Consider the following 21,340-nt stretch of genomic DNA (forward strand, 5'->3'; position numbering starts at 1 on the left):
TTGTTTTATTTTGGAGAAAGAAACCCAATGTTTTTGACCATCATCTACCTTTAACGTTGCACAAAATCAACGAGGTCATGTTTTTTTTTCTCATTGCACCACAGCAGGTCAGAGCTCTGACTTGCCGTTTTTTCACTTGTCAATTCCTAGGGGAAGGGTGGCCCGGTGGTCCAGTGGTTCGCGCGTTGACCTCACAGTGAGGAGGTCGTGGGTTCGATCCCAGCTCCGTCCTTCCTGTGTGGGTTTTCCCCGGGTCCTCCGGTTTCCTCCCACATTCCAGAAACGTGTTGCAGGCTGAATGCACAATCCAAATTATCCCTAGGTGTGAGTGTGAGCATGCCAACCAATGCAGGGTGTCCCCCACCTACTGCCCGAAGACGGCTGGGATAGGCTTCAGCACCCCCATCACCCTCGTGAGGATTAAGCGGATCAGCAAATGAAAGAATGAATTCATAGGGGAAGACCGGTAACTCCCTCATTATTACCTGGAATGCCTGACACACACACAAACTCTCTCTCTCTGTCTCTCATATACACATACACAGACACGCGGAAATTAAGCCTCTGTGCTGTTTGCTTACAAACAATAGCGTTGCTAGGTCTGACTCAGATAGGAAACACCTGGATCATATCAATTCAACTGAACTGAATTGTAAAAGTATTTGCAGAGCACTTAAAAGCAACCAACGCTGTATACATAGTGCGGAAATAATTCAGACAACAACAAACAATAAATTAATAACACACAAAATGCACAAAAACCATGAAACTACAAATCAAGTCTCATCAAGTCAAAAGCCAAAGAATGAAGATGAGTTTTAAAGATGGCCAGCAAGATGGCTTGCCTAACGTGCAGAGGGAGCTCATGCCAAAGAGAGGGAGGGACCAGCAACGCAAACGGCTCGATCAACCTCCGACCTTATGCTTAGTTCTCTGTACCTCTAATTGTGTCTGGTCCACAGACCCGAGGCACTGGGCAGGTACAGAGGAGCTCAGAGAGATGAGGTGGGGTGCGGCCATTTACAGATTTGAAAACAAAAAAAATGTCATCTTCAAAAGCACTTTAAAATGTAAAGGGAACTGGTTATGTTTTTATTTATTTTGTGAAAGAAAAGGTCTTACCAGTTTTACGTTTAGTTTTTTCATTAGTCTTCGTCAACTAAGTAGTCTTGTCTACATGGTTGCACCAGTTTCAGCTCTCCGATGTCGAGTTTGCATCTTCTTCCCATGCATGTTTTTTTTAAAGAAAATGTTAAATTAATTGATGACTGTAAATAAGCAACATTGATGAATGTATAGTTAAATGTGAGGGGTTGTTTTTCAATAGATGCCCTGCGTTGACTTGCAACGTGTGCATGGCAACATGCACTGCCCAAAATTTGCTGGAATAGGCTCTGACAAACAGCGGAAATGACTTTTAGACATCCTGATCACCTCTCACGACCCAATCGATCGCTTCTTTTTCCAAAAAAAACTTTGTTTTCCACAATCCACGCATATGTTTGTAATGACAGCATTAAACCAAATATTGTGGTTTGCAGTGTACAATACATTGGTCAGTCTTTGGGATTTTTTTTTAACGCTCTCTCACACATTTATAAATATGGACAACTTCTTCGATGACCCTAACATTGGTGAGAGAAAACCCCGCAACCCATTCAGGGCTTGAGCCGAGACCCAGAAACTCAGAACCTCTGTTCGACCATTATGCCCACAATGTGCTCCTGTATCTGAATGAATCCAAAATGCAACAATATTTAGATTCATTCATTCAGATGAATTATCTCCCGCAAGCTAGACACACTTGAATTCATAGGTTGAGAAGACAACATCACTAGCAGTAGACGAGGTGTATTTTGGGTACATTCAGGAGTCCACAAATCTCTGTCAAAAGGTAGTATGAAAAAGGGTAAAATGCCGAACTGGGGCCTCAATGAGCTCAAGCATCTTGGATGAGAGAGAGACCTACAAAACCAATGAGAGGATGAAAAATGATGACTAAGTTTCTGTTTAGTCACACACATATTTTGGATTGTGGAACCTCAGTAACTCACCTGTGGTCATTGCACCATGCAAATACATGTCGACGTCACGGGGGATGGCAATGTATAAATGAAGGCACTGCAGCGTCACTCAATCATTCAGTTTGGGCAGCTCAGCGGATCAAGTTTTTTAAGATTCCACTATATTACAACATTAACATGACTGCCAGCACAACTCTGGTGAGTAGGCACTTTTTTTTTTTTTTTTGCTCCAATCGTAATTGCCTCATCCAGATTGCTATCACCATCAATAGAACTCATGCTTTGGCAATGAGAAACAATGCTAATAGTAGGTAGTGTTGTAGTTATCCTTACGTTCATAAGACACTGAGTGATTTTGGCATTGCCTATGCCTCAAATATACTACTCAGTACAAGTTAGCAGAATTGGGATTTTGAGTTACATTTTGGGATGAGCCTAAAATGCTCTGTCGTCTTTTCCAGGTGAACTTACTGACTTACTTGCTGAACTAACTTACTTGCTGAACTTTAGAATTGTCATTGTCCAACTGTTCAATGTCTCAATACTTTTTGCACAACTTGTCTATCAAGGAACTCAATGGCAAAATTCACAAAGGGTGATTGATCCATCAACGGACCAATAATTTCCTGGATCAATTAGAATTCGTATTGAAATAATCGTTCACCATTGCATGTCTTTTCAAAGAGGCAGAATGATAACAGAGGGAAATGGCCACTGATCTTTGAGGTGTTACAGAGTGTCATGAGCAGGTTGCAGGCAATGGAGAGACTGGAGGAGTCACAGAATGGCCATTGAACATTTTCAAGGGTCAAAGGCCTGTTGTGCATTATGTCTTTCACTTCCTAGTTAGAGAACAGAAAGTTATGCAATCGGTACTACAACCGATGGACATGTGCATTAAAAGGTTTAGAGACAGTTACATGCATCCCCTGTAAAGGTGTTTGTGCATTTTGTTGAACATTCATAACTTTTTGTGGGTAGTGTATTTTGGGTTCAACTGCATTTAAAATTGAAAGCATGCGAAATGAATTATGAGGAAATTATATCTTGCAAATTGTTCTTCGTGGCGCGCGCACAGGAGATGCGGAAGAATATCTTACATATGCTGCTCTTTGCGGGGAGCTGTAGGCAAATATTGTTAGAAAGCAAACATTACCAGCCCGGCATCAGAGTGGAGTAGAGTGGAGTAGTAACATGGCCACTGAAATGAGAAAATAACCTCGACTCTCAGTGGTCATTGTAATTGAGATTCTAACTGATCATTAAAAATTAATCCCGTATAAATGTTCACAGAATCTAGTGAGAATGAATCAGACCGTATTGTCACATAAATTAGTTTGACAGGAATATTTGAACGACAACTGGTGTGACGCATGTACATATGTGGTGTGTGCAAAACGCAAGTGTTTGCGCATGTAAAGGAACGTTTAGTCGGCTAATGAGCATTAAATTGAACTGTCACTAAGGCTATAAGCAGTGGATCAACACTTTTATTGCGAATTCGCTCTTGGCCTCCGACACCGCCATGTCATGATGGGAGTTTGCAAATGTGGATGATGGACAAAGGAGACGAACGCACCCAGGTTACTTTAGCATTAGCTAGCTGGTTCAACAGAACAACAGATTTAAAACTTTACCAAAAGGGGAAAACACTCTGCAAAGTAAGTACATATAATAGCATATATGTAATTAATGTTGTGAAAAAATTACTATTACAAAACTATATATGTTTTAAATTTGATAGATAACTTGCAAAAAAATCCTATTATACTGATTGTTCAACTGCTGATTAGCATGTAGCCTTTATCTTTTCATTCATGAAACGAAAAAAAAACTGCCAGCTCCCCTTGCAGAGTTGAACGTGAGTTCATCACGACTGACCCCGGTCAGACGTGATCAATCATGACATCATTCTTGACAAATTTTCAGTCTAGTTCTAGGACAAAAGATGTGATGTGACTCAGCCCCGCTTGCAAGAGAGCGGTCACATCAGTAGAGCTTGAGTACTGCAGGGATGGCCAAATCAGAGACTAAGAGCCAATTCTTTCACTGTGTTACTGCAAAGAGCCACACACACACACACACACGCACGCACACACACGCACATGCACACGCACACGCACGCACGCGACCATGCACTCACGCACATATGCGTGCACGCCAAGACGAGCAACAGCCGGACTGCCCGAAAAAAAATGAAACCTCAAGACAAACACACAAATCTCCCCCGATCCCCTTTCCACCCTCCCATCGACGTATTGGGCACCCATAATGCATTACAGAGGTAATTCGCTGACTGGCTTAGCACTTGTCTGCGCGTGAGCGGTGATTCAGTCATCTGATTGGTTGCCCTCTATGTCAATCAAGTAACGGGATTGCTGATAGGCTGACGTAGTACGTTCTGTGTATTAATTAAGCACCGTTATTTGAATGGCGCCATCGCCCGAGGCGTATTCGACAATTGTGTGAAAGCCCAGGAGCCGCATCGAACCAGCCAAAGAGTCGCATGCAGCTCGCAAGCCGCGGGTTGGCCACCCCTGTAGCATACATATTAGCTACATGTTAGCATACGCTAACAGATAGTTGTGATGCTAACACATACTAATGATGCATCCATTCATTGTGCTTTCTATTTTCTTTATTAGGTTTTCCAGTTGTCACTGGTCATACTCGGTACAGTGTGCAGCATACCTGTGTGTCCAAAGAAGTGCACTTCGGTACAAAATACCTCAGATTTTCATCACACGTACTTCCAGCATATTTCGGATTTGAGCAGCTCTTCAGTTGCTCCCTGGGAAATGATGTGAGTTTGAGTTCTTATCATTAACAGCAAACTAAATGTTCAACCCTAACCCTAAAGTCAAAGGCCTAAATCTTCAAGACATTTATGCCATTCTGTTCAATTAGCTTTACAATATTAACATAATTTTATGGTCTACAATATTGTACTGTATTAGATTATCTCTCACACTCTTGCACACGTGTTGAAAGTAAAACCCTTCAACAAAGTTACTGGAAACTGCTCATGTACTTTTATTCAGTATCAATACGGCCCAACACCAGTTTCATTGATCATCTTCATGTTTGATGGGCATGACTTATCATAAAGGACGCTCAAAAACAACTCAAAGTCCCATGCGTTGAATCGGAAGTCAGCCATTTTGGTTCAAAGTGGTCATTTTGGGCATACTCCCACTCGAGAATTTGACAGAATGAGCCCCAATTTTAAGCAGCTGGAAACCTTTGATGGTCATTTCAAGGATTCACCTTGAAAAATGGGATGCCGGGGGCCTATTCATAGTTGCCCATAGCTTTTATGATTTGGCACTCGCATTTTAGGTGTTTTGATAATAAGTTCAAGGGTCTATAAACCACTGGGTTGTTAGTGTCCTCATAAAGTTGCATTTCATTGCAGGCGGAATGTTCGTGAAAATAGAGAGCCTCAACACATCGAGCATGCTGTCTGCAAGGATTGCACTGTGGAACATATGGTCGCCAAGCCCATTTTCATCGAGATTTTGGTGTACGAGAGAATACGCAGCAAGCCATCCGAAGTCTGGTGCGAGTGTCCTTACAAGCTAGCTGTGGGATGTACTTGTGTTACTACGCAAAAGGAATGACCTTAACATGGGGGATGGTGCCTGTTCTCCTGTCTTCTAATGGGACACTTTCACATCACTTTCTCTATTAAGCGTCATGGTGCGACTCACTTTGGCATGGTATGCATTTCTCCGTTTTGAATGTAGAGGGTTTCAGAATACCCCCCAGTTAAGCATCCTTATGCAGTAGGACGGTGGTGGTCTCCATTCAATCGTCAGCTGGAAATTATTCATGTGGATGAAGGCCAGACAGAGGACAACTTATCTCTTGCGACTGGGAAGCGAAAAGAGCTCTTAAAAGTTATGGTCAGTGGTACTTCATATCCAGAAGCAGTAATACAGACCATTTTCGGCATCACCAAGTGGGATGATGATAATGATGGTGCAGCAGATGAAAGTGGACATCATTGCTGATGAAACCTGTTTAAGTCATTGTGGTATAGTGCACGCGGCACGCCGGATGACCGGTTAGCACGCTGGAATTACAGCGCAAAGGTCCAGGGTTTGACTACGGCTCCGGCCCTCCTGTGTGAAGTTTGCAAGTCCTCCCCGTGCCTGCGTGGGTTTTCTCCGGGTACTCCAGTTTCCTCCCATATTCGAAAAACATGTGTGCCGCGTCAATTGAACACTCAAAATTGTCCATAGGTGTGATTTTGAGTGCGAATGGGTGTTCCTATATGTGTGTCTCGCGATTGGCTGGCAACCAGCTCACAGTGTACCCCGCTTGCTGCCCGAAGACAGCTGGGATTGACTCCAGCATGCCCGCGACCCTTGTGAGGAAAAGTAGATTCGAAAATGGATGATGTATTGCACATCCTGCACTACTCATAAGACTTCCGTCTTGAGAGAGAACAAGCAAATCCAACAGCAGAATTTGGCCGAAAATCCAGCTCAAAGCAGGCATTCCTCGGTGAACATTGTCACCACATACTGAAAATGTGATTTTAAAAACAGCCTATACAATGAATGACGATGATTAAAGCCAAAATACCTCCAAGGCCTGAAAAAGTGTCAGCGGGGTGAGAAAAATCATTTTGAGCTGAGTGCATGAAGCGGTTATTGTGAGACACATGTTAAAAAACACTTTTGAACATTTTTTTATTGTATTGATTAAACTGCACCTTGATGTGGAAGAAAATGAACTCATTTTGACTTTTATTCACGCATCTTGATACTATGGTGTGTATCTGGAAACTGTCAGGATACACTCCCATCTGACAAGTTCAAGACCAGCTGATAGGCATCAGATTTACTTCCAAGTTTTAACCAGTGAGCAGCACGTGCTGCTCATATATGAATCAAATCACTATTCCAAATGAATAGTTTGATACATACCATTCAAGATATGACATAATAGGTATAATAATAGAAAGCAAGCCGATTGAGAAACATCCCAGTATTAAGTTCTAATCAGAAAAACTCTTTGAGAATGTAGTGTTACTATTCAGCAGTAATGGAGTGAAAAAATAAAATAAAAATCTGTAGAATTCCAACACGAAGCACTGATGTCAAAATGGGTGTATATTAAACCCATTTATTCTGTGAATGAATGAGATGTGCACTTTTAAATGGATAGTTGAAGCTCGTTACAACGTATCTCGAAGGGACATAGCGAATCTGTGCATTGTTACGTTTACTAATAAAATGGCCACCAACTACGATGTATAATGCAGTCAGAACATTTAGAGGTGTAAAAACATGAACATGTAATGCAGTATAATGTCAATTACAAATAAGTGTATATGAAGAAAAAATATTTTATTAGACATGAAAAGAACTACTACTTTATCTCTGATTACATTCAGTCAGCAAATGAGAAGTGCCTTAAACTCTTATTCTAAGGAACCCTGACACCCCTCCCCTCACCACACAGACTCGAACACCCCATTGTGCAATACGATTTTACGGTGCTATACGTTTGACGTGCAATACTGTTTTCACTGTGCAATACTGTCTTACTGTGTCCTTACTGTGCAATACTACTCGATGTGCAATACTGTTTTGTTGCTGCAACCACTACCTATGTTTTTCCTTTGTTCTGACTGTCTCGATAATAAGCCGATCTCGCACAACTCTAATTGCCCCACGGGGATAAATAAAGTTTGTTAAAAAATCTGAATCTTCTCCAGTTCAGGATGTATCGCGGCCCAAACCCGTTGACGATCATCTTTCAATCTGCTGGCCTCAGACTCTGCCATGATTTTGTTGCCGCTACAGGCAATCGTCGAAATCGTTGACTTTGGCAACTCGGCTGAGTTTCGTTTGGGAGGCTCCCTTTCAAAAGTAAGAGAAGGCCTTTGTGGGGAAAAATCTGGTCATAATAATGAAGTTTATGTTTTACAGGTGTTCGTTGTAAGCAAAATCGGCAAACGAAAAATGAATTGCGTGAAATCGAGACTTTGAAATCAGAACGTTATCGCGATGAAAACATAAAAGGTACGTTGAGACGAGGTTCAACTACGTGGTCTGACACAAGAACACAAATACAAACAATTCACGTTGGCATACCCAAGTCGACAAACCCAGGACCGCCGAAATAAGGCTACTCTGTGTTCATATTAGAAAGAGGTCATGTTTAAGATTTTGCAATGTCATCAAAATAAACTGTGTACAGTTCGAAGCTGTAGTTGTGTGTCTGTTCAAAACACAATGGTGTTGCCACAAATGGTCAAAGCTGGCATATACCGATGACGCCCATGACACACCTGTTGCACAACAACCGTGGATTGGCCACATTGACCGCACCAACTCCCGTTGGGAGGTGAGCATTTGCAGTACCCAACAGGTACTGACCAGTCTGACAGGAAAGGTTCAAACATGAACTAGATTTGGTTTTTAAAAAAAGTTTCTAATACGGTCCTTTTGTTTTCTATCTGACCTTTCTTCAGCTGTGAGTTGCACAGCCAGAACCCAAGTCCACGTAGTTTCGCCTTTTCATGGACATTCTAATGAGCATACATCCACCTTTGTATCAGAAACCCCCTTTGGAGATCAGTTACATGTATTAAAAGGGGATTATGAAGTTTCTTCAAGAACCCCGGCGTTTGTGATCCAAGCGTCAAGGTGTAAAAGGTTTGAATAAAACGGCAAAGAATCTTTTCATTTTGCTCCTGCCAACGCCATCTTTGTAAGCGTTGAGGTGTTTCATGAGATGTTTCAACACAGCGTCTCGAAACAAATCTGAATTGGACTTGAAAGTTTCCAAGAGCTTCTTCTTAGAACGATACTGATGGGAGAGGTCCTCGATCACGGCCTGGATGAATTTACTATAGGTGACCATGTCCATGGTGGCGAGCGATTCCAGATTGACTTCATTCAAAACTTCACCATAAACCTTACTGATGATCAGCTGCACTTCACATTGCCCCATCGACTTCTTCACTTTCTTTGGGAAGTGTTTCACCAGCGACAGGATCAGCATGCTTATGAGACTCCGAGCCAGCTTCTCCAGCGTCGCCGGTGTGATGGTAAGTGATGCCGCGTGAGACTGCATTTCCCTTTGCTGCGATGCAGACGCTGACGTTTCGAGCTGCGAACTGGAGTTCCTTTCGTCTGAACTCTCAAGTGAAGACATGAGCATGTCAATATCGTTTAAGGCACCGCACACCGCGTTGGTCCTAGCCTTCTTCTTTCTGGACTCCATCTCCATCCAAAGGAGCATCTGCTGCAAAAACTTCCCTACGGAATCTTCCACAATGTTAAACAGGACATCCGGGTGCCGTTTTTTGCGCTTTCTGCGCCCGTGTGTTTGTGTGCCTGCAAACTCGGAGGCGCCGGTCGTCCGGTTTACCTGAACGTGGTTGTAGATTTTATCCCTCAGCTTTTTTGAGAACAGGGTAATCTCATCATTGAGGGTGTCGTGGCATTTGATGACTTTTGTTCCTGCCATTGCAAAATTGTTGAACAAGCCCTCGACATCGTCCCGGATTCCCTCAAAACTGATAGTAGTGACGGAGCCCGGCAGGGACACCTCAGGATGAACTGCGCCGACATCGTCCGGGAGGGAAGGGAAAATCACCAGGTACTCAGAGTCTTTCCACAGCCCCTGACTGACCACGTCAGCCATCATTTTGTCAAACCTCATTTTTGAGAACTCGATAAACCTGTTCTTGTGCGGGCTCATTTGTATATGCGTGGAAAAAAAGTTGGTCAAGGTCTTCTCAATCAACCTCAGATCAAAATGAGGGCTTACCGGCCTGCTGCTGTTACTGTCCCTATCTGCGGCGTAGTGAAGATCACCAACAATCGTGGTGACAATGTCAGACGCCGTTCCTTGAACATCTGGAGGAGGAGCTTCAAGTGGCACGTCTGCAGGTTCTGTATTATTGCAATCTGACCATTTGCGGAGGATTTTAGTTACCGCTTCGGTTGTCTCATCAACACTGATATTTGATTTGGGGCTACAGGATGACCTAGGACTCTGATGTTCCTCAATCTGTGTCACCTGGATGCGACCGTGGTGCTTGTGACCTGACGGTTGACGCCAGCACGCTCCCAAACACCGAGTTCTTGACTCCACGTGACCCAGGTAAGTCCACAATGCGTCGCAAGCAAGACGCACCATCTGGTAAAGCACATTGATGCTGGTAAAAGTTCCTGGGATGTACATGAGGGGCACGAGCTGTTGAGCGTCCTTGTGCGTAGCTGATGCCAAAGTACGATTTACCCTTTCGGAAACCTCGTCTGTTAAGAGCGAGTCCAGCTTGCTGGCGGAGTCGCACTCTTGTAACGGGATACTAAGCGCTGAAGCAAAAGCGCTGTTCGTTGCCCCTTCCGGGACCGGAGTCAAACGGTCAACCTTTGTGTCACCGACCCGCTGTCGGAACACCGGTATGATGATTTTCAAGGCATCGGTCGAGAGCTTTTGGGTCATCTCTGTGCACATGTCCGCCAGCGTGGCTCCCGTTTTGGAGTCAAAATTCCCTTCGGACAGCAGGCACCACTGGGCTGGAGAAATGTTTCCAAAATATTTCGACACAATCGGCAGGAGCGTCTCCCTTTCCACTGAAATATCTGAATGCATTGTCCTTGTCCAGCGTGACCCATTTAAATCCAAATTGTAAATTTGGAACGTGAGTTGATCACGACTGAGCGGGGCATGACATCATTCTTAGCAAATCTTCAGTCAGGCTCTATGACAAAGATGTGATGTGACTCAACCACGCTTGCAAGAGAGCGATGACATCAGTAGAGCTTGAAAGGCAACCTTTCATCATGCGCATAACTACCGTCTACTTTCTCTAGCAGTGAAACTACACCACTAAGTTGCGTAAGCCAAAAGACACCACTAAGTTGCGTAAGCCAATCGGGAAAGTCGGATCCAGTGGATGGGTTGCGCTGACATTTGTGCCACCCTCATTGGCTAAAAGAGGAATTTTGCTCTCCAAGTGACTCAAGCTTTTACTGATGTCATCTTATGCTCCTCATGTTCCTTGTTTCCATTTCCCTTGAGCAATACAATCGTCAGATCCAAAACTGAATAGCTTGTGCACTTGTGCAAGTTCCTTGAAAGCTGGATAACCAGGCTTTTTTTATGTGAAGTAATAGTTCCTCGAACCGCCGTGGAGAAAATGGGAAAATTGGTGAATTTCGCTCTTGAATCCATTCGAGCGGGTGTACGGTTTTAATTGGCAAGCAGAAAACTGACGATTGTTTTGTAATAATCCTGACGAAAGCCCCGCATGTAAAAATTTGCTAAATTTTATTTTCTCCCAAATCTAAACAAATGCTCACTCCACGTGTGCGCACTGTTTTAACAGATTATAGAGCAATCTAAAGTGTTTCTGCTTTCACAAACTCACCAATTTTTCTGTCTCCTGAAAAGTGGTTCCGCTCAACGGCAGCGATTATGTTCTTGTATTTACATCACATTTAAAGCATTGGGCAACGGGGTGCGAAGCATTCTACCTGTCCGGGGGAGAATGGCCGTTTTTGTCTATCACAAACAGATGCACCTAGTACATGCGCATTCATTCACTAATACAGTATCTTGAGTTAAGAATTTGTTAGTTCACAGAACACTTCTCCTCATCGGATGAGTATGGGTGGTCAAAATACTGACTAAACGCCAAAATGGTTCAAAGTTGACAGTATTTAATATTCGTGCAAAACAACATTTGCATCAGCACAAAACTGCAGTGTCATGCAACAATTATGAGACCGTTTGCAGTCCCATTGGTGGAGTGGTTGGCCTGAGTAAAGCTTTGCCGACGGCTAGAAAGAACCTTTTCATTGAGCTCATCTCGGAAACACGGCTGAGAATTTGGAGATTTTTTGTCAAGTGACTGGACACGACATCGTCAAATGATGGCTCATCTGAGATGAGAGCTTCCAACAGCTTCTCATGTGAATGATACTGTTGGAAGAGGTCCTCAATCATGATCTTGATGAATTTATTGTAGGCAACCATGTTCATAGCAGCCAGGGGCTCCAGGCTGACCTCCTTCATAACCTTACGGTAGATCCATCCGATGATCAGCTGTAAGTCGTATTGCTCAATCGACTTCCTGACTTTCTTTGGGAAGCGTTGGACGAGCGTCATTATCAGCGAGCTCACAATGCTCCTTGCCAATTTCTCCTGCAGAGGGGATGCGCCGTCGACGCTCGGTGTAGGTGCTGGGGAATCCGTCATGGCTGTGGTGGATTCTGGATGGTGAAGGTTGGAGACAAGACGGCAGACTGTAACTTGATTGTCGATCGCTCGGTAAAAGCCCACTGGGCAGCGTCCGTCTCGCTCTATGACAAAAGAACATTTATGATGTCACTGCACTTTGTGTCAAAGATTTTGGTTACGTACGTACGTACTCCTTGATAAGCAAAAGATGCAGCATTGTTTGAACTTTTCAAAAATGTACCTTCATTTTAAACACTCAACGGACGATTAATTGCTTGAATTACCACACAGGAAATTCACCTTCCAGAGGGCCTCTTTGGATTTATGCTTAAACTGTGTTTTTATGACTGCTAATGCGGTACTCATTAAACCCACAAACAACAATTTAGAGTCTTGGATGCAAGTGTATAGCATTGAGGACACTCACATGAACAAAAATGCATTTTTGGGGGGGAGTGGGGGGGATATTAAAACACTGCAATTATTTTTTTTTAATGAAAACGCGGCCCGGTAGTCCAGGGGTTAGCACGTCGACCTCACAGTGCTAAGGTTTTGGGTTCGATTCCAGCTCTGGCCTCCCTGTGTGGCGTTCTCCGGGTACTCCGGTTTCCTACCACATTCCAAAAACATGCATGTCAGGCTGATTAAACACTCTAAATTTTCTTTGGTGTGAGTGTGGGCGTGCGTGGTTGTTCGTCTCTGTGTACCCTGCGGTTGACTGGCAACCGGTTCAGGGTGTCCCTCGCATACTGCCCGAAGTCACATGGGCTAGGCTCCAGCACCCCCCGTGACCCTAGTGAGGATAAAGCGGTTCGGAAGATGAATGAATTTAAAATGATGCCTGCGGGCAACTTGTTGCAGACACCTGTACAAAATCCCAGGGCATTTTTGTAAAAAATATAGAACAAAACTCCTTTGAAAAATGTATGACTGTCATTATCCATAAAAATAACGTAACTAATCCAGTTCCAACAATGTAGCGAAGACCACGCTTGAATGATTAAGCTTCATTATGATCAGAAAGAGCTCCGGTTTCCTCCCACATTCCAAAAACATGCGTGGCAGGCTGATTGAACTCTCTAAAATTGTCCCTAGGTGTGAGTGTGAGTGCGAATGGTTGTTCGTTTCTGTGTGCTCTGCGATTGCCTGGCAACTGATTCAGGGTGTCCCCCGCCTACTGCCCAAAACCAGCTGGGATAGGCTCCAGCACCCCCCGCGACCCTAGTGAGGATCAAGCGGCTCGGAAGATGAATGAATGAATGATCAGAAAGAGCATTTCAGAGTAATGCCTTTTAAAATCTACATGCGACAGTTTTCAAATGCTACCTTAGTTTTGACTGAAATGGAATCCTAATTAGTCTAGTGGACGCCCAAATTGGAATGGTTGAATAACAACACAGTCATTATTTATGAAATCAGAAGAAATGACATACGTAGATTTCAAAGAGCTTTTATTCTGAAATGCTACATTCGGTCCTCTCTGGCATCCCAGGGCAGCGTGGCACCTGGCAGTTGTGGAACGGTTCATGACGCTTTTCTTTTTAATGTCACTCTCGCAACCATACAGTCCAAGTGATGCGGATACAAGTGAGACATTTCACACCATCCCAAAATTTCAATTGGATACCAAATATTTATTATACAGTGCTTCTGCCACAAATAGGTGCCACAAAGCTGCCATGGACACCCTTTTCTTACACGTCAATGAGCAGCATTTCAACACGACATGGAATGGAATAAAATGACAGACTTCTGGGCACTTATGCACACCGTAAAGTCCGCTTGGAAAAAAAAAAGACAAAATTACAAAATGAACCTATTAAGCATGTGACACAGTGCTGCTCATATAAATATATACTTGGGCAAGAATAATCTATTAGCAGACCTAGATATCCCCAAGAGCTTTTTGTTCAACACCTGAGCTTTTGTCATCATATATTAATATTAGTCTTCTTATTTATTGAGCTACTGTCAATGGACCCCCGCTAATGAGCAAGGTAGCTCTGCTGCATGCGAGTGATATTGAATATTTACACTGTACACACTCACAAGCTGCTCTTTCAGTCTCGTCCGGGGATACTTCTCATATACACATATTGCAAATGGGCTAAGCACACTAATCAATTGTGACCGTAGTGCAACACATTCAAGAGGACTGCCGCTTTGCCTGCACGTGGGTCCGCAACAACAAAACCGGGCAAGTCGGGTCGATAGTAAAAACGAGCTTTAGTATTGGATCGCCTACGTCGACGGCGCAACCACTTCAGAACTCCTCATGAACGTTCCTGGCATAGTCCATCAGCTTGCTGCCCGTGAAGTACTCGCTGTACTTGAGAATCTCGTCCAGCTCCAGATTGTGGTTCTGGTTCTCGTCGGCCACCGCGATCATCTGTTTGGCTTCGTTCAGAGCGTTGTGCTCGTTCATAGGGTCCATGTACTCCTGCCACACAGAGAGACGCCACAAATTAAGGTCTCATATGCTAGTCCAAAGCTGCCAAACGTGGGAGCAAAAAAAAAAAAAACTGACATTTTTTCCTCAATTATTTTACCTCAGGGTACATGTTAGTTTTCAGTCTTCAAGGGCCATGCTAAACTGACCTCACTCAAACGTGACATGCAATCCTGGTTATTTATTGCCTTTGAGTTTTAAGGTACTAAATTGTGTTATGTTACAGAAACGTGCATGATCGGCATGGGAGGAATATTCTTCAAATAGCAACAGAAGAAGCAGCGAGGGTGGACACCTCCAGTTCTTCCATGGTGACAATGCCGTTGCGGTCGGAGTCCATGACGTCCTCAAACTCTTTCCTCCTCTCGCGGACCCAATCGTCATCCATTTCCTGGCCCTGCTGGTTCACCACAGTACCCACAGGGAGTGAGATGAACTCCGACACGGTCAGCTTCTGGTCGCCGTCCTGGTCTGCGGCACAAGCGCGAGACATCCCATTTGCAATTCAATTCCAAACGCCAACGACTTTGGGGTGACGGACACATTCATATTGAAACTCATTTGGCATGTTTATGCCACCAAAAGTAGACCACCACTGTCCAATGTAATTAACAATAACACCACCCCCACCAATTAATATCGAAGACATATCACACTGTGCCGAAGGGCAAATAAATGAGCCTACAACGACATGAGGACTGCAGAGCAAAGCAGGAGTCGGACCTCACCTAAGTCACGCATGATCTCCTTGACCATGTATTTGAGCATGCCTCTGCTGTGCTCCGGGTGCAGGAAGGACAGGAACTCCTGCTCATTGAGTAGCTGGTCGGCCGGAGGGTTGTCAGCTTGAAACCAGCGGTCCTTCAGACTCTCCAGCACCTCTTGAGCTGCACGGAGCACCACAAAAAAAAACAACAAACGTGCACCCATGTTCTTAAACGCTCACCAAGACAAAACCACTCCATAAAATGTATGCAAGACTACTGCATACATGTGGTTTGGCATCCACAGATTTGCATATCCAATGACTTTTCCACCCCCAATTGTCTTCATTATTTTTTGTTCATAGTTAATTAAAAATATATTTAAATTGTCGCTCTGCCGCATTTCTCCCCGTTCACATGGAATATATTATATTTAATGTTTTCTGAAGAATTTGGGATGGCTTGAAAAAAAAAATCCCCACATTCACAACATTGCCTTTGTTCTTGAAATCACCTTTAGGATTCATCAATTTTTTTCTCATAGTACGTCCCCACCCCACATCTTAGTACGCTCCACTCCCCCCTCCTTTCAGTTTGCCATCATTCACACCACCTGAAATAGTAAAGAACAAAAATGGAGGAAATATCGCATGTGATTCTCTACTTACTTTCCTCGTCCAATTTAAGGTCTTCGTTATTCTTGATTTTTTCTGCAATTTCCTTTTCATTGAAACCTTTGCTGGCAAGAAAACGGATTCTGTATTCATCCCATGTCACGTGACCTGCAATATTAAAAAAAAAAAAGGGGACATTTGTTGGAGGACAAAGATTAGTTATGTCTTCAAATGACAAGCTGGGCCAATTGTATCCAGTGCTTGTTATTCCACCCTAAAGTCAAAATTAAATCCTGTCTCGTTTCTAAATGCACACACTCTTACCGTCGCCGTCCGGATCGACAGCATGGAAGCTGTTCTTGTTCTCCTTCATGGCCTCCTGAAAATGTTCCTCCGTCTTCTCCATAATCCAGCGCTGCATCTCCTTGGCACTCACACTGTGGTCTCTGTTGAAATCCACTCTGGGAGAGAGGAGTTAGGAAAATTAGCACTCGCACATTTTTCATGTCATTGTTTTTTTTTCCTCTCTATCTCGATGCTCATAAAAAATGTAGCATTTGTCTTTGTTGTTAATGATGTGTCTGCTCCATCTTTACAGCAGTGGGAGTGCACAGATTGGCCAGGGGGGATTGGTTTTCAGTCTCAACTAGCTACTCGCCACACAGACCACTGATATGGTGCACATTTTTAACTCTCTTTAATTGTTGAGACTTATGGCCCAGTGGTTAGCGCGTCAACCTCACAGTGCAGAGGTACCGGGTTCGATTGCAACTCCGGTCTTTGTGCGTTCTCCCAGTACCTGCGTGGGTTTTCTCCGGATACTCCGGTATCCTCCCACATTCCAAAAACATACATGGCAGGCTGATTGAACACTCAAAATTGTCCCTAGGTGTGAGTGTGAGCGCGGATGGTTGTACGTCTCTGTGTGCCCAGCGATTGGCTGGCAACCAGTTCAGGGTGTCCCCCGCCTACTGCCCAAGACGGCTGGGATAGGCCCCAGCAACCCCCGCGGCCCATGTGAGGATAAAGCGGATCAGAAAATGGATGGATGGATGGACATAAAACAGTGAGCGGATGTCCTCACCACTGGATTCCAAATAGTTTTAGACTAAATATACATCATACTTGGCAAAGATGTCAATGAGCTTCTTCCTGTTCCGCCTCGGCTCAGAGTCCTCGTCAAACTCCTCCATGTCTTTGCCCAAGAAGACTTCTTGGTGGAAGTCCTTGTTGAGGTGGCCATCCAACTCCATCTTCATGCCATTCAAGTGATCCGGCGGAAGAATCTCATTGTCGTCCTTGTTGGCTGCGCTCTTGTCTTTCGAGGCAGACATGTTGGCCGGCCGAGCCCCGACGTGTGTGCCCATCAATAAGATCCACAAGAACAGCGACACGGCCAAGAGGCTTTGCCAGTCAAGTCTTCTCTGAACTGCCATATTTTTCTGTGGAGAGGTAGCATCATATCAGAATACAAGTAAAATTCCAGTAGCTCTAAAAACGAGAAATACACATCTATAGACAACTTTGTAGCTCTTCAATATTTAAAGGCATTAGCTCAGCGGGTGTTTATAACTGAGAACATTTTTGGCAGCCCTTGAGGATTTGAATTGGAGTACATTTAGTCTCAAACTACAAGTACAACCACTGGCTAAAAGGGATTGAATGAATGAATGAATGAATAAAATACACTTCAGAAGGCCAATATTTCTAAAATCCTTTTTTTGTCAGTCACATGAACTACTGTATTCTCATTTTGCGAAATATTACAATTTTTTATTATTGTGTCGTTGTGCAATTGTCATCAATATGGAAAAACGGCTTTAAACATTTCACTTTGTGTGTGGTGAATTACAATGATATACTGTACAACTTTCAGTTATTGAGGTTGTTTTGTCGTCAATGGACTTTCCCTCAATATGGTAAAAAAAAAATTGAGCACCCACCTGTATTCTAATTATAAGTTGATTTATTTTTGATTGACACTGTATCCCGGGTGCTTATATTCACATTTCTGTTCAAAGACGTTTAGTTTCGGTCTGGTCAAAAATAATTTTCCTCTCAGAGACGATTTTTAATTATCCACGACAAAGAAAGCCTTGTGCTTATGTCAGTAACGTATCTTAATGTCGGCAAACTGCTGTGCATCGTCACCAAAATTCACATGCACATTTCTACTCATGCCTACTTCAACCTCGGCGTTTTCCACATTGAGCTATAGTGAGCAACTGTGGAGAGGTTGACACTTATTGCATAGATCATTTTGATATTTTCAGAGAATTAGTTGGTGTAGGTTGTGATCGAGTCTTCTGACATCGAGACATAAAGGTCTTTCTATGGAGAGGAAAACAGTTAGCGCCCCAACAACCCAAAATATTTGTGTGGTTGTTTTGATATGTTCAGAGCTTGATGTGGTTAGAGGTAAAGATTGACCGTTTTCTTGCGAGTGACGTAAACTATATAAACAGGAAAACAGTTAACGTCCCTAAAATGAAAAATACTTGGGCGGCTGTTTTGATATTTTCAGATGTTGGTGTGGGTATAGGTGGGTGTGCACGTGTATTTTGGTTACGATTTTTCTCTATCGTGGATGTCAGTTGGGACAAAAATGCTTAACGCCTCGAACATCCAAAATACGATGGCGATTGTTTGTATATTTTAAGAGGTTGAAGTGGCCAGCGGTAGGAATGGGATTGTGAATTTTGACAACGTTTGGTGGGAGTTTTCTGACATTAAGCGTTGAGGTGCATTCCCAAAATAAAATAGGAAGCAACCAAAGACGACGGACAACTTCAATACGACGTGTTTACATCACGACCAGCTGGCCAACGTAGCCCCGCTAGACGAGCTGTAATGCAGTTGTTAAAATAGCCAATATGACCCCACTCACCCGTAAAGAACCGTTATAAAGGCAACTCTGCCGATGACGTCGAAAGTAGGTGAGAGCCACTACCCAAGCTGGTGCCAAGCAGCTAAAGCTAAACCAAGGCTCCGTCTATTCCGCAGCAGGGCTAGCGAAGTGGAATGCCGCTTCCTGTAGACGTGGCTTCCACGTTCCGGTGTCCAGTGTGGGACGGCTCTCCGCTCGATAACGAAAGTGACTACAAAACGGTCTGGAAAGTTCTAATTCACTCGCCGGTTTGAGAAATACGTCACACTATCTGGCACGATAGTGCTCCCAGTCAAGTTATGACAATGGAAGTGACGACAGAAAAGGCAGACTTTCAGAATAAAGCAGTGTTGTCAAACTTTAAATTGAGCCGAGCCCGATGTACGTACAGTATTTTTACAGTGGAAAAATATAATGGCACCGCCCCGAACAAAAATGTCTCAAAATCTACGTAGGACATTCCAGACATCGGGCTGGAATGACCTGTGCAGTGCTCACTTCATATCTGGTAAGTATTTTGGGAATTAGATCTACCATGTCAAATTATATTCTATGTTGTGAAAGCCCAGAATAATGTTAAATTAGTGAAAGTAACAAATGGGTGAACATAATGAAGTACTGTATAGCATTAGTGAAGCAGTTGATATTTAGTCTTTACAGTCAAATGTGTTTACAATTTGTGTGGGAAGTAACTCTTCAATGCTTCATGCACATGTTAAACACAAATATAGACAGCCATACGAACGCCAAATGATAAAAACATACTTCACAACACATACAAGCGTGTGTGTGTGCGTGTGAGTGTGTGTGTGTGTGTGAGTGTGTGTGTGCGTGTGTGCGTGTGTGTGTGTGTGTGTGCTTGAGTGTGCGCGCGCGAGCACGCATATATCTTTCTCACTGCATATTCATCATTTAAATCCTTAAATGTAATTTTAAAATTTTACAAGAAAAGCATCCCTAGAACATGGTAGTCCAGAATTCGTTCTATCTGTATTTTCATATACAGCAGCTGTTTCACCAAGTTGACAATCAAAACTTGCGAGGTAAAATTGTAAAGCCCAGCGAATTATAACTTGTCTTGAAAATGAATTTATTACAAGAAAAATACAGTACTGTACAGACTGCTGTATGAACACCAAAATTAAAAAAAGTATAGATGCATGAGTTTATAAAAACACACAAGCATATATATATTCATTCATTCATTCATCTTCCGTACCGCTTGATCCTCACTAGGGTCGCGGGGGGTGCTGGAGCCCATCCCAGCCGTCTCCGGGCAGTAGGCGGGGGACACCCTGAATCGGTTGCCAGCCAATCGCAGGGCACACATAGACGAACAGCCATTTGCACTCACACTCACACCAAGGGACAATTTTAGAGTGTTCAATCAGCCTGCCACGCATGTTTTTGGAATGTGGGAGGAAACCGGAGCACCCGGAGAAAACCCACGCAGGCCCGGGGAGAACATGCAAACTCCACACAGGGAGGCCGGAGCTGGAATCGAACCCGGTACCTCTGCACTGTGAAGCCGACGTGCTAACCACTGGACTACCGGGCCGCCCACAAGCATATATATAAAAATATATATATATTTTCCACAGCTCTCAACGCCCGACCATAAAGATACTATGACATAAGGTTTAGTGAGCCTTCATTTACAAGTAACCTGAAAGTCGTCTGAAAAATAATGTCCACTCATTTGGTGATAACAAAACAAAACAAAAAAGCCCACAGGTTGATGTTATATGATTTATTTTACAGACGATCAACCTGTACCTGTTGATTGTGCAGCTGCCTCCATCACAACAGAGCAATGTCTGATCAACTTTCAATGAAAGTTCTTCAGGTGTGAGATCACATGCAGACTCTTCATCCAAAGTTGTAACTGGCTCAGGGAGACAGTCCTTGCACTCTGAAGCAGTGTTTCTATCTGTGGAGTCCTTGTGTGAATAAATGCTTGTGATGTAATTGATCTCAGAAAGTTTATGTGTTCGTCGGTTATCTCTAAATATGAAATCAAATATACATTTATGAATAAAAGCATTTGAAACATTCTACATTTAACAAGTTGAGTACAGGAGCCGGTTTCATATGTGTCATGTTGAGCTTGAAGCGACAGAGTAATCGCTTCGTGCGCAACAAACTGGGGATAAGTGGATCACCGAAATAGCAGACACAGAAAGTAACTTTGTCACGAAAATTATATTTATTACAACACAAACCCCCCGCCTAAACGGATAACAGAAAACGCTGTTCAAAAAGAGAACCAGGAAATAATTATAACGAGGCAACAGAAAACGCTTGCGAAAAAACGACAAGGAGAAAGTTTAGGCAAAATACTATAATTACACATGAGAGGATGTCTAGGAACACAACAATTATCAGTAGTCTTTAAGGCAGTATTTAACCGAGAAGGACTATGCAATAGCAATGGCACGGCATGGAATACT

At 43.4% G+C, this 21,340-nt stretch overlaps 1 protein-coding gene and 1 long non-coding RNA gene across 2 annotated transcripts; one reads left to right on the forward strand and one right to left on the reverse strand.

Moving 5' to 3' along the window:
• Positions 1-14,022: 14,022 nt before the first annotated feature.
• On the reverse strand, positions 14,023-19,230 carry sdf4 (stromal cell derived factor 4). Its single transcript, XM_052059526.1, has 7 exons — positions 18,891-19,230; positions 17,129-17,445; positions 16,328-16,464; positions 16,058-16,171; positions 15,414-15,572; positions 14,981-15,156; positions 14,023-14,676 (listed from the first exon to the last, which is right to left on the reverse strand). The coding sequence occupies exons 2-7, from the start codon at positions 17,437-17,439 to the stop codon at positions 14,500-14,502; spliced, it is 1,074 nt and encodes a 357-aa protein (XP_051915486.1). The 5' UTR covers positions 17,440-17,445; positions 18,891-19,230; the 3' UTR covers positions 14,023-14,499.
• A 1,292-nt stretch (positions 19,231-20,522) lies between these two features.
• On the forward strand, positions 20,523-20,943 carry LOC127596764 (uncharacterized). The gene is made up of 2 exons (XR_007961554.1): positions 20,523-20,592; positions 20,652-20,943. It is a non-coding gene; the product is annotated as an uncharacterized LOC127596764 (long non-coding RNA).
• Positions 20,944-21,340: the final 397 nt, after the last annotated feature.

This window comes from Hippocampus zosterae, chromosome 2 (genome assembly GCF_025434085.1).
Source record: "Hippocampus zosterae strain Florida chromosome 2, ASM2543408v3, whole genome shotgun sequence".
NCBI lineage: Eukaryota > Metazoa > Chordata > Actinopteri > Syngnathiformes > Syngnathidae > Hippocampus > Hippocampus zosterae.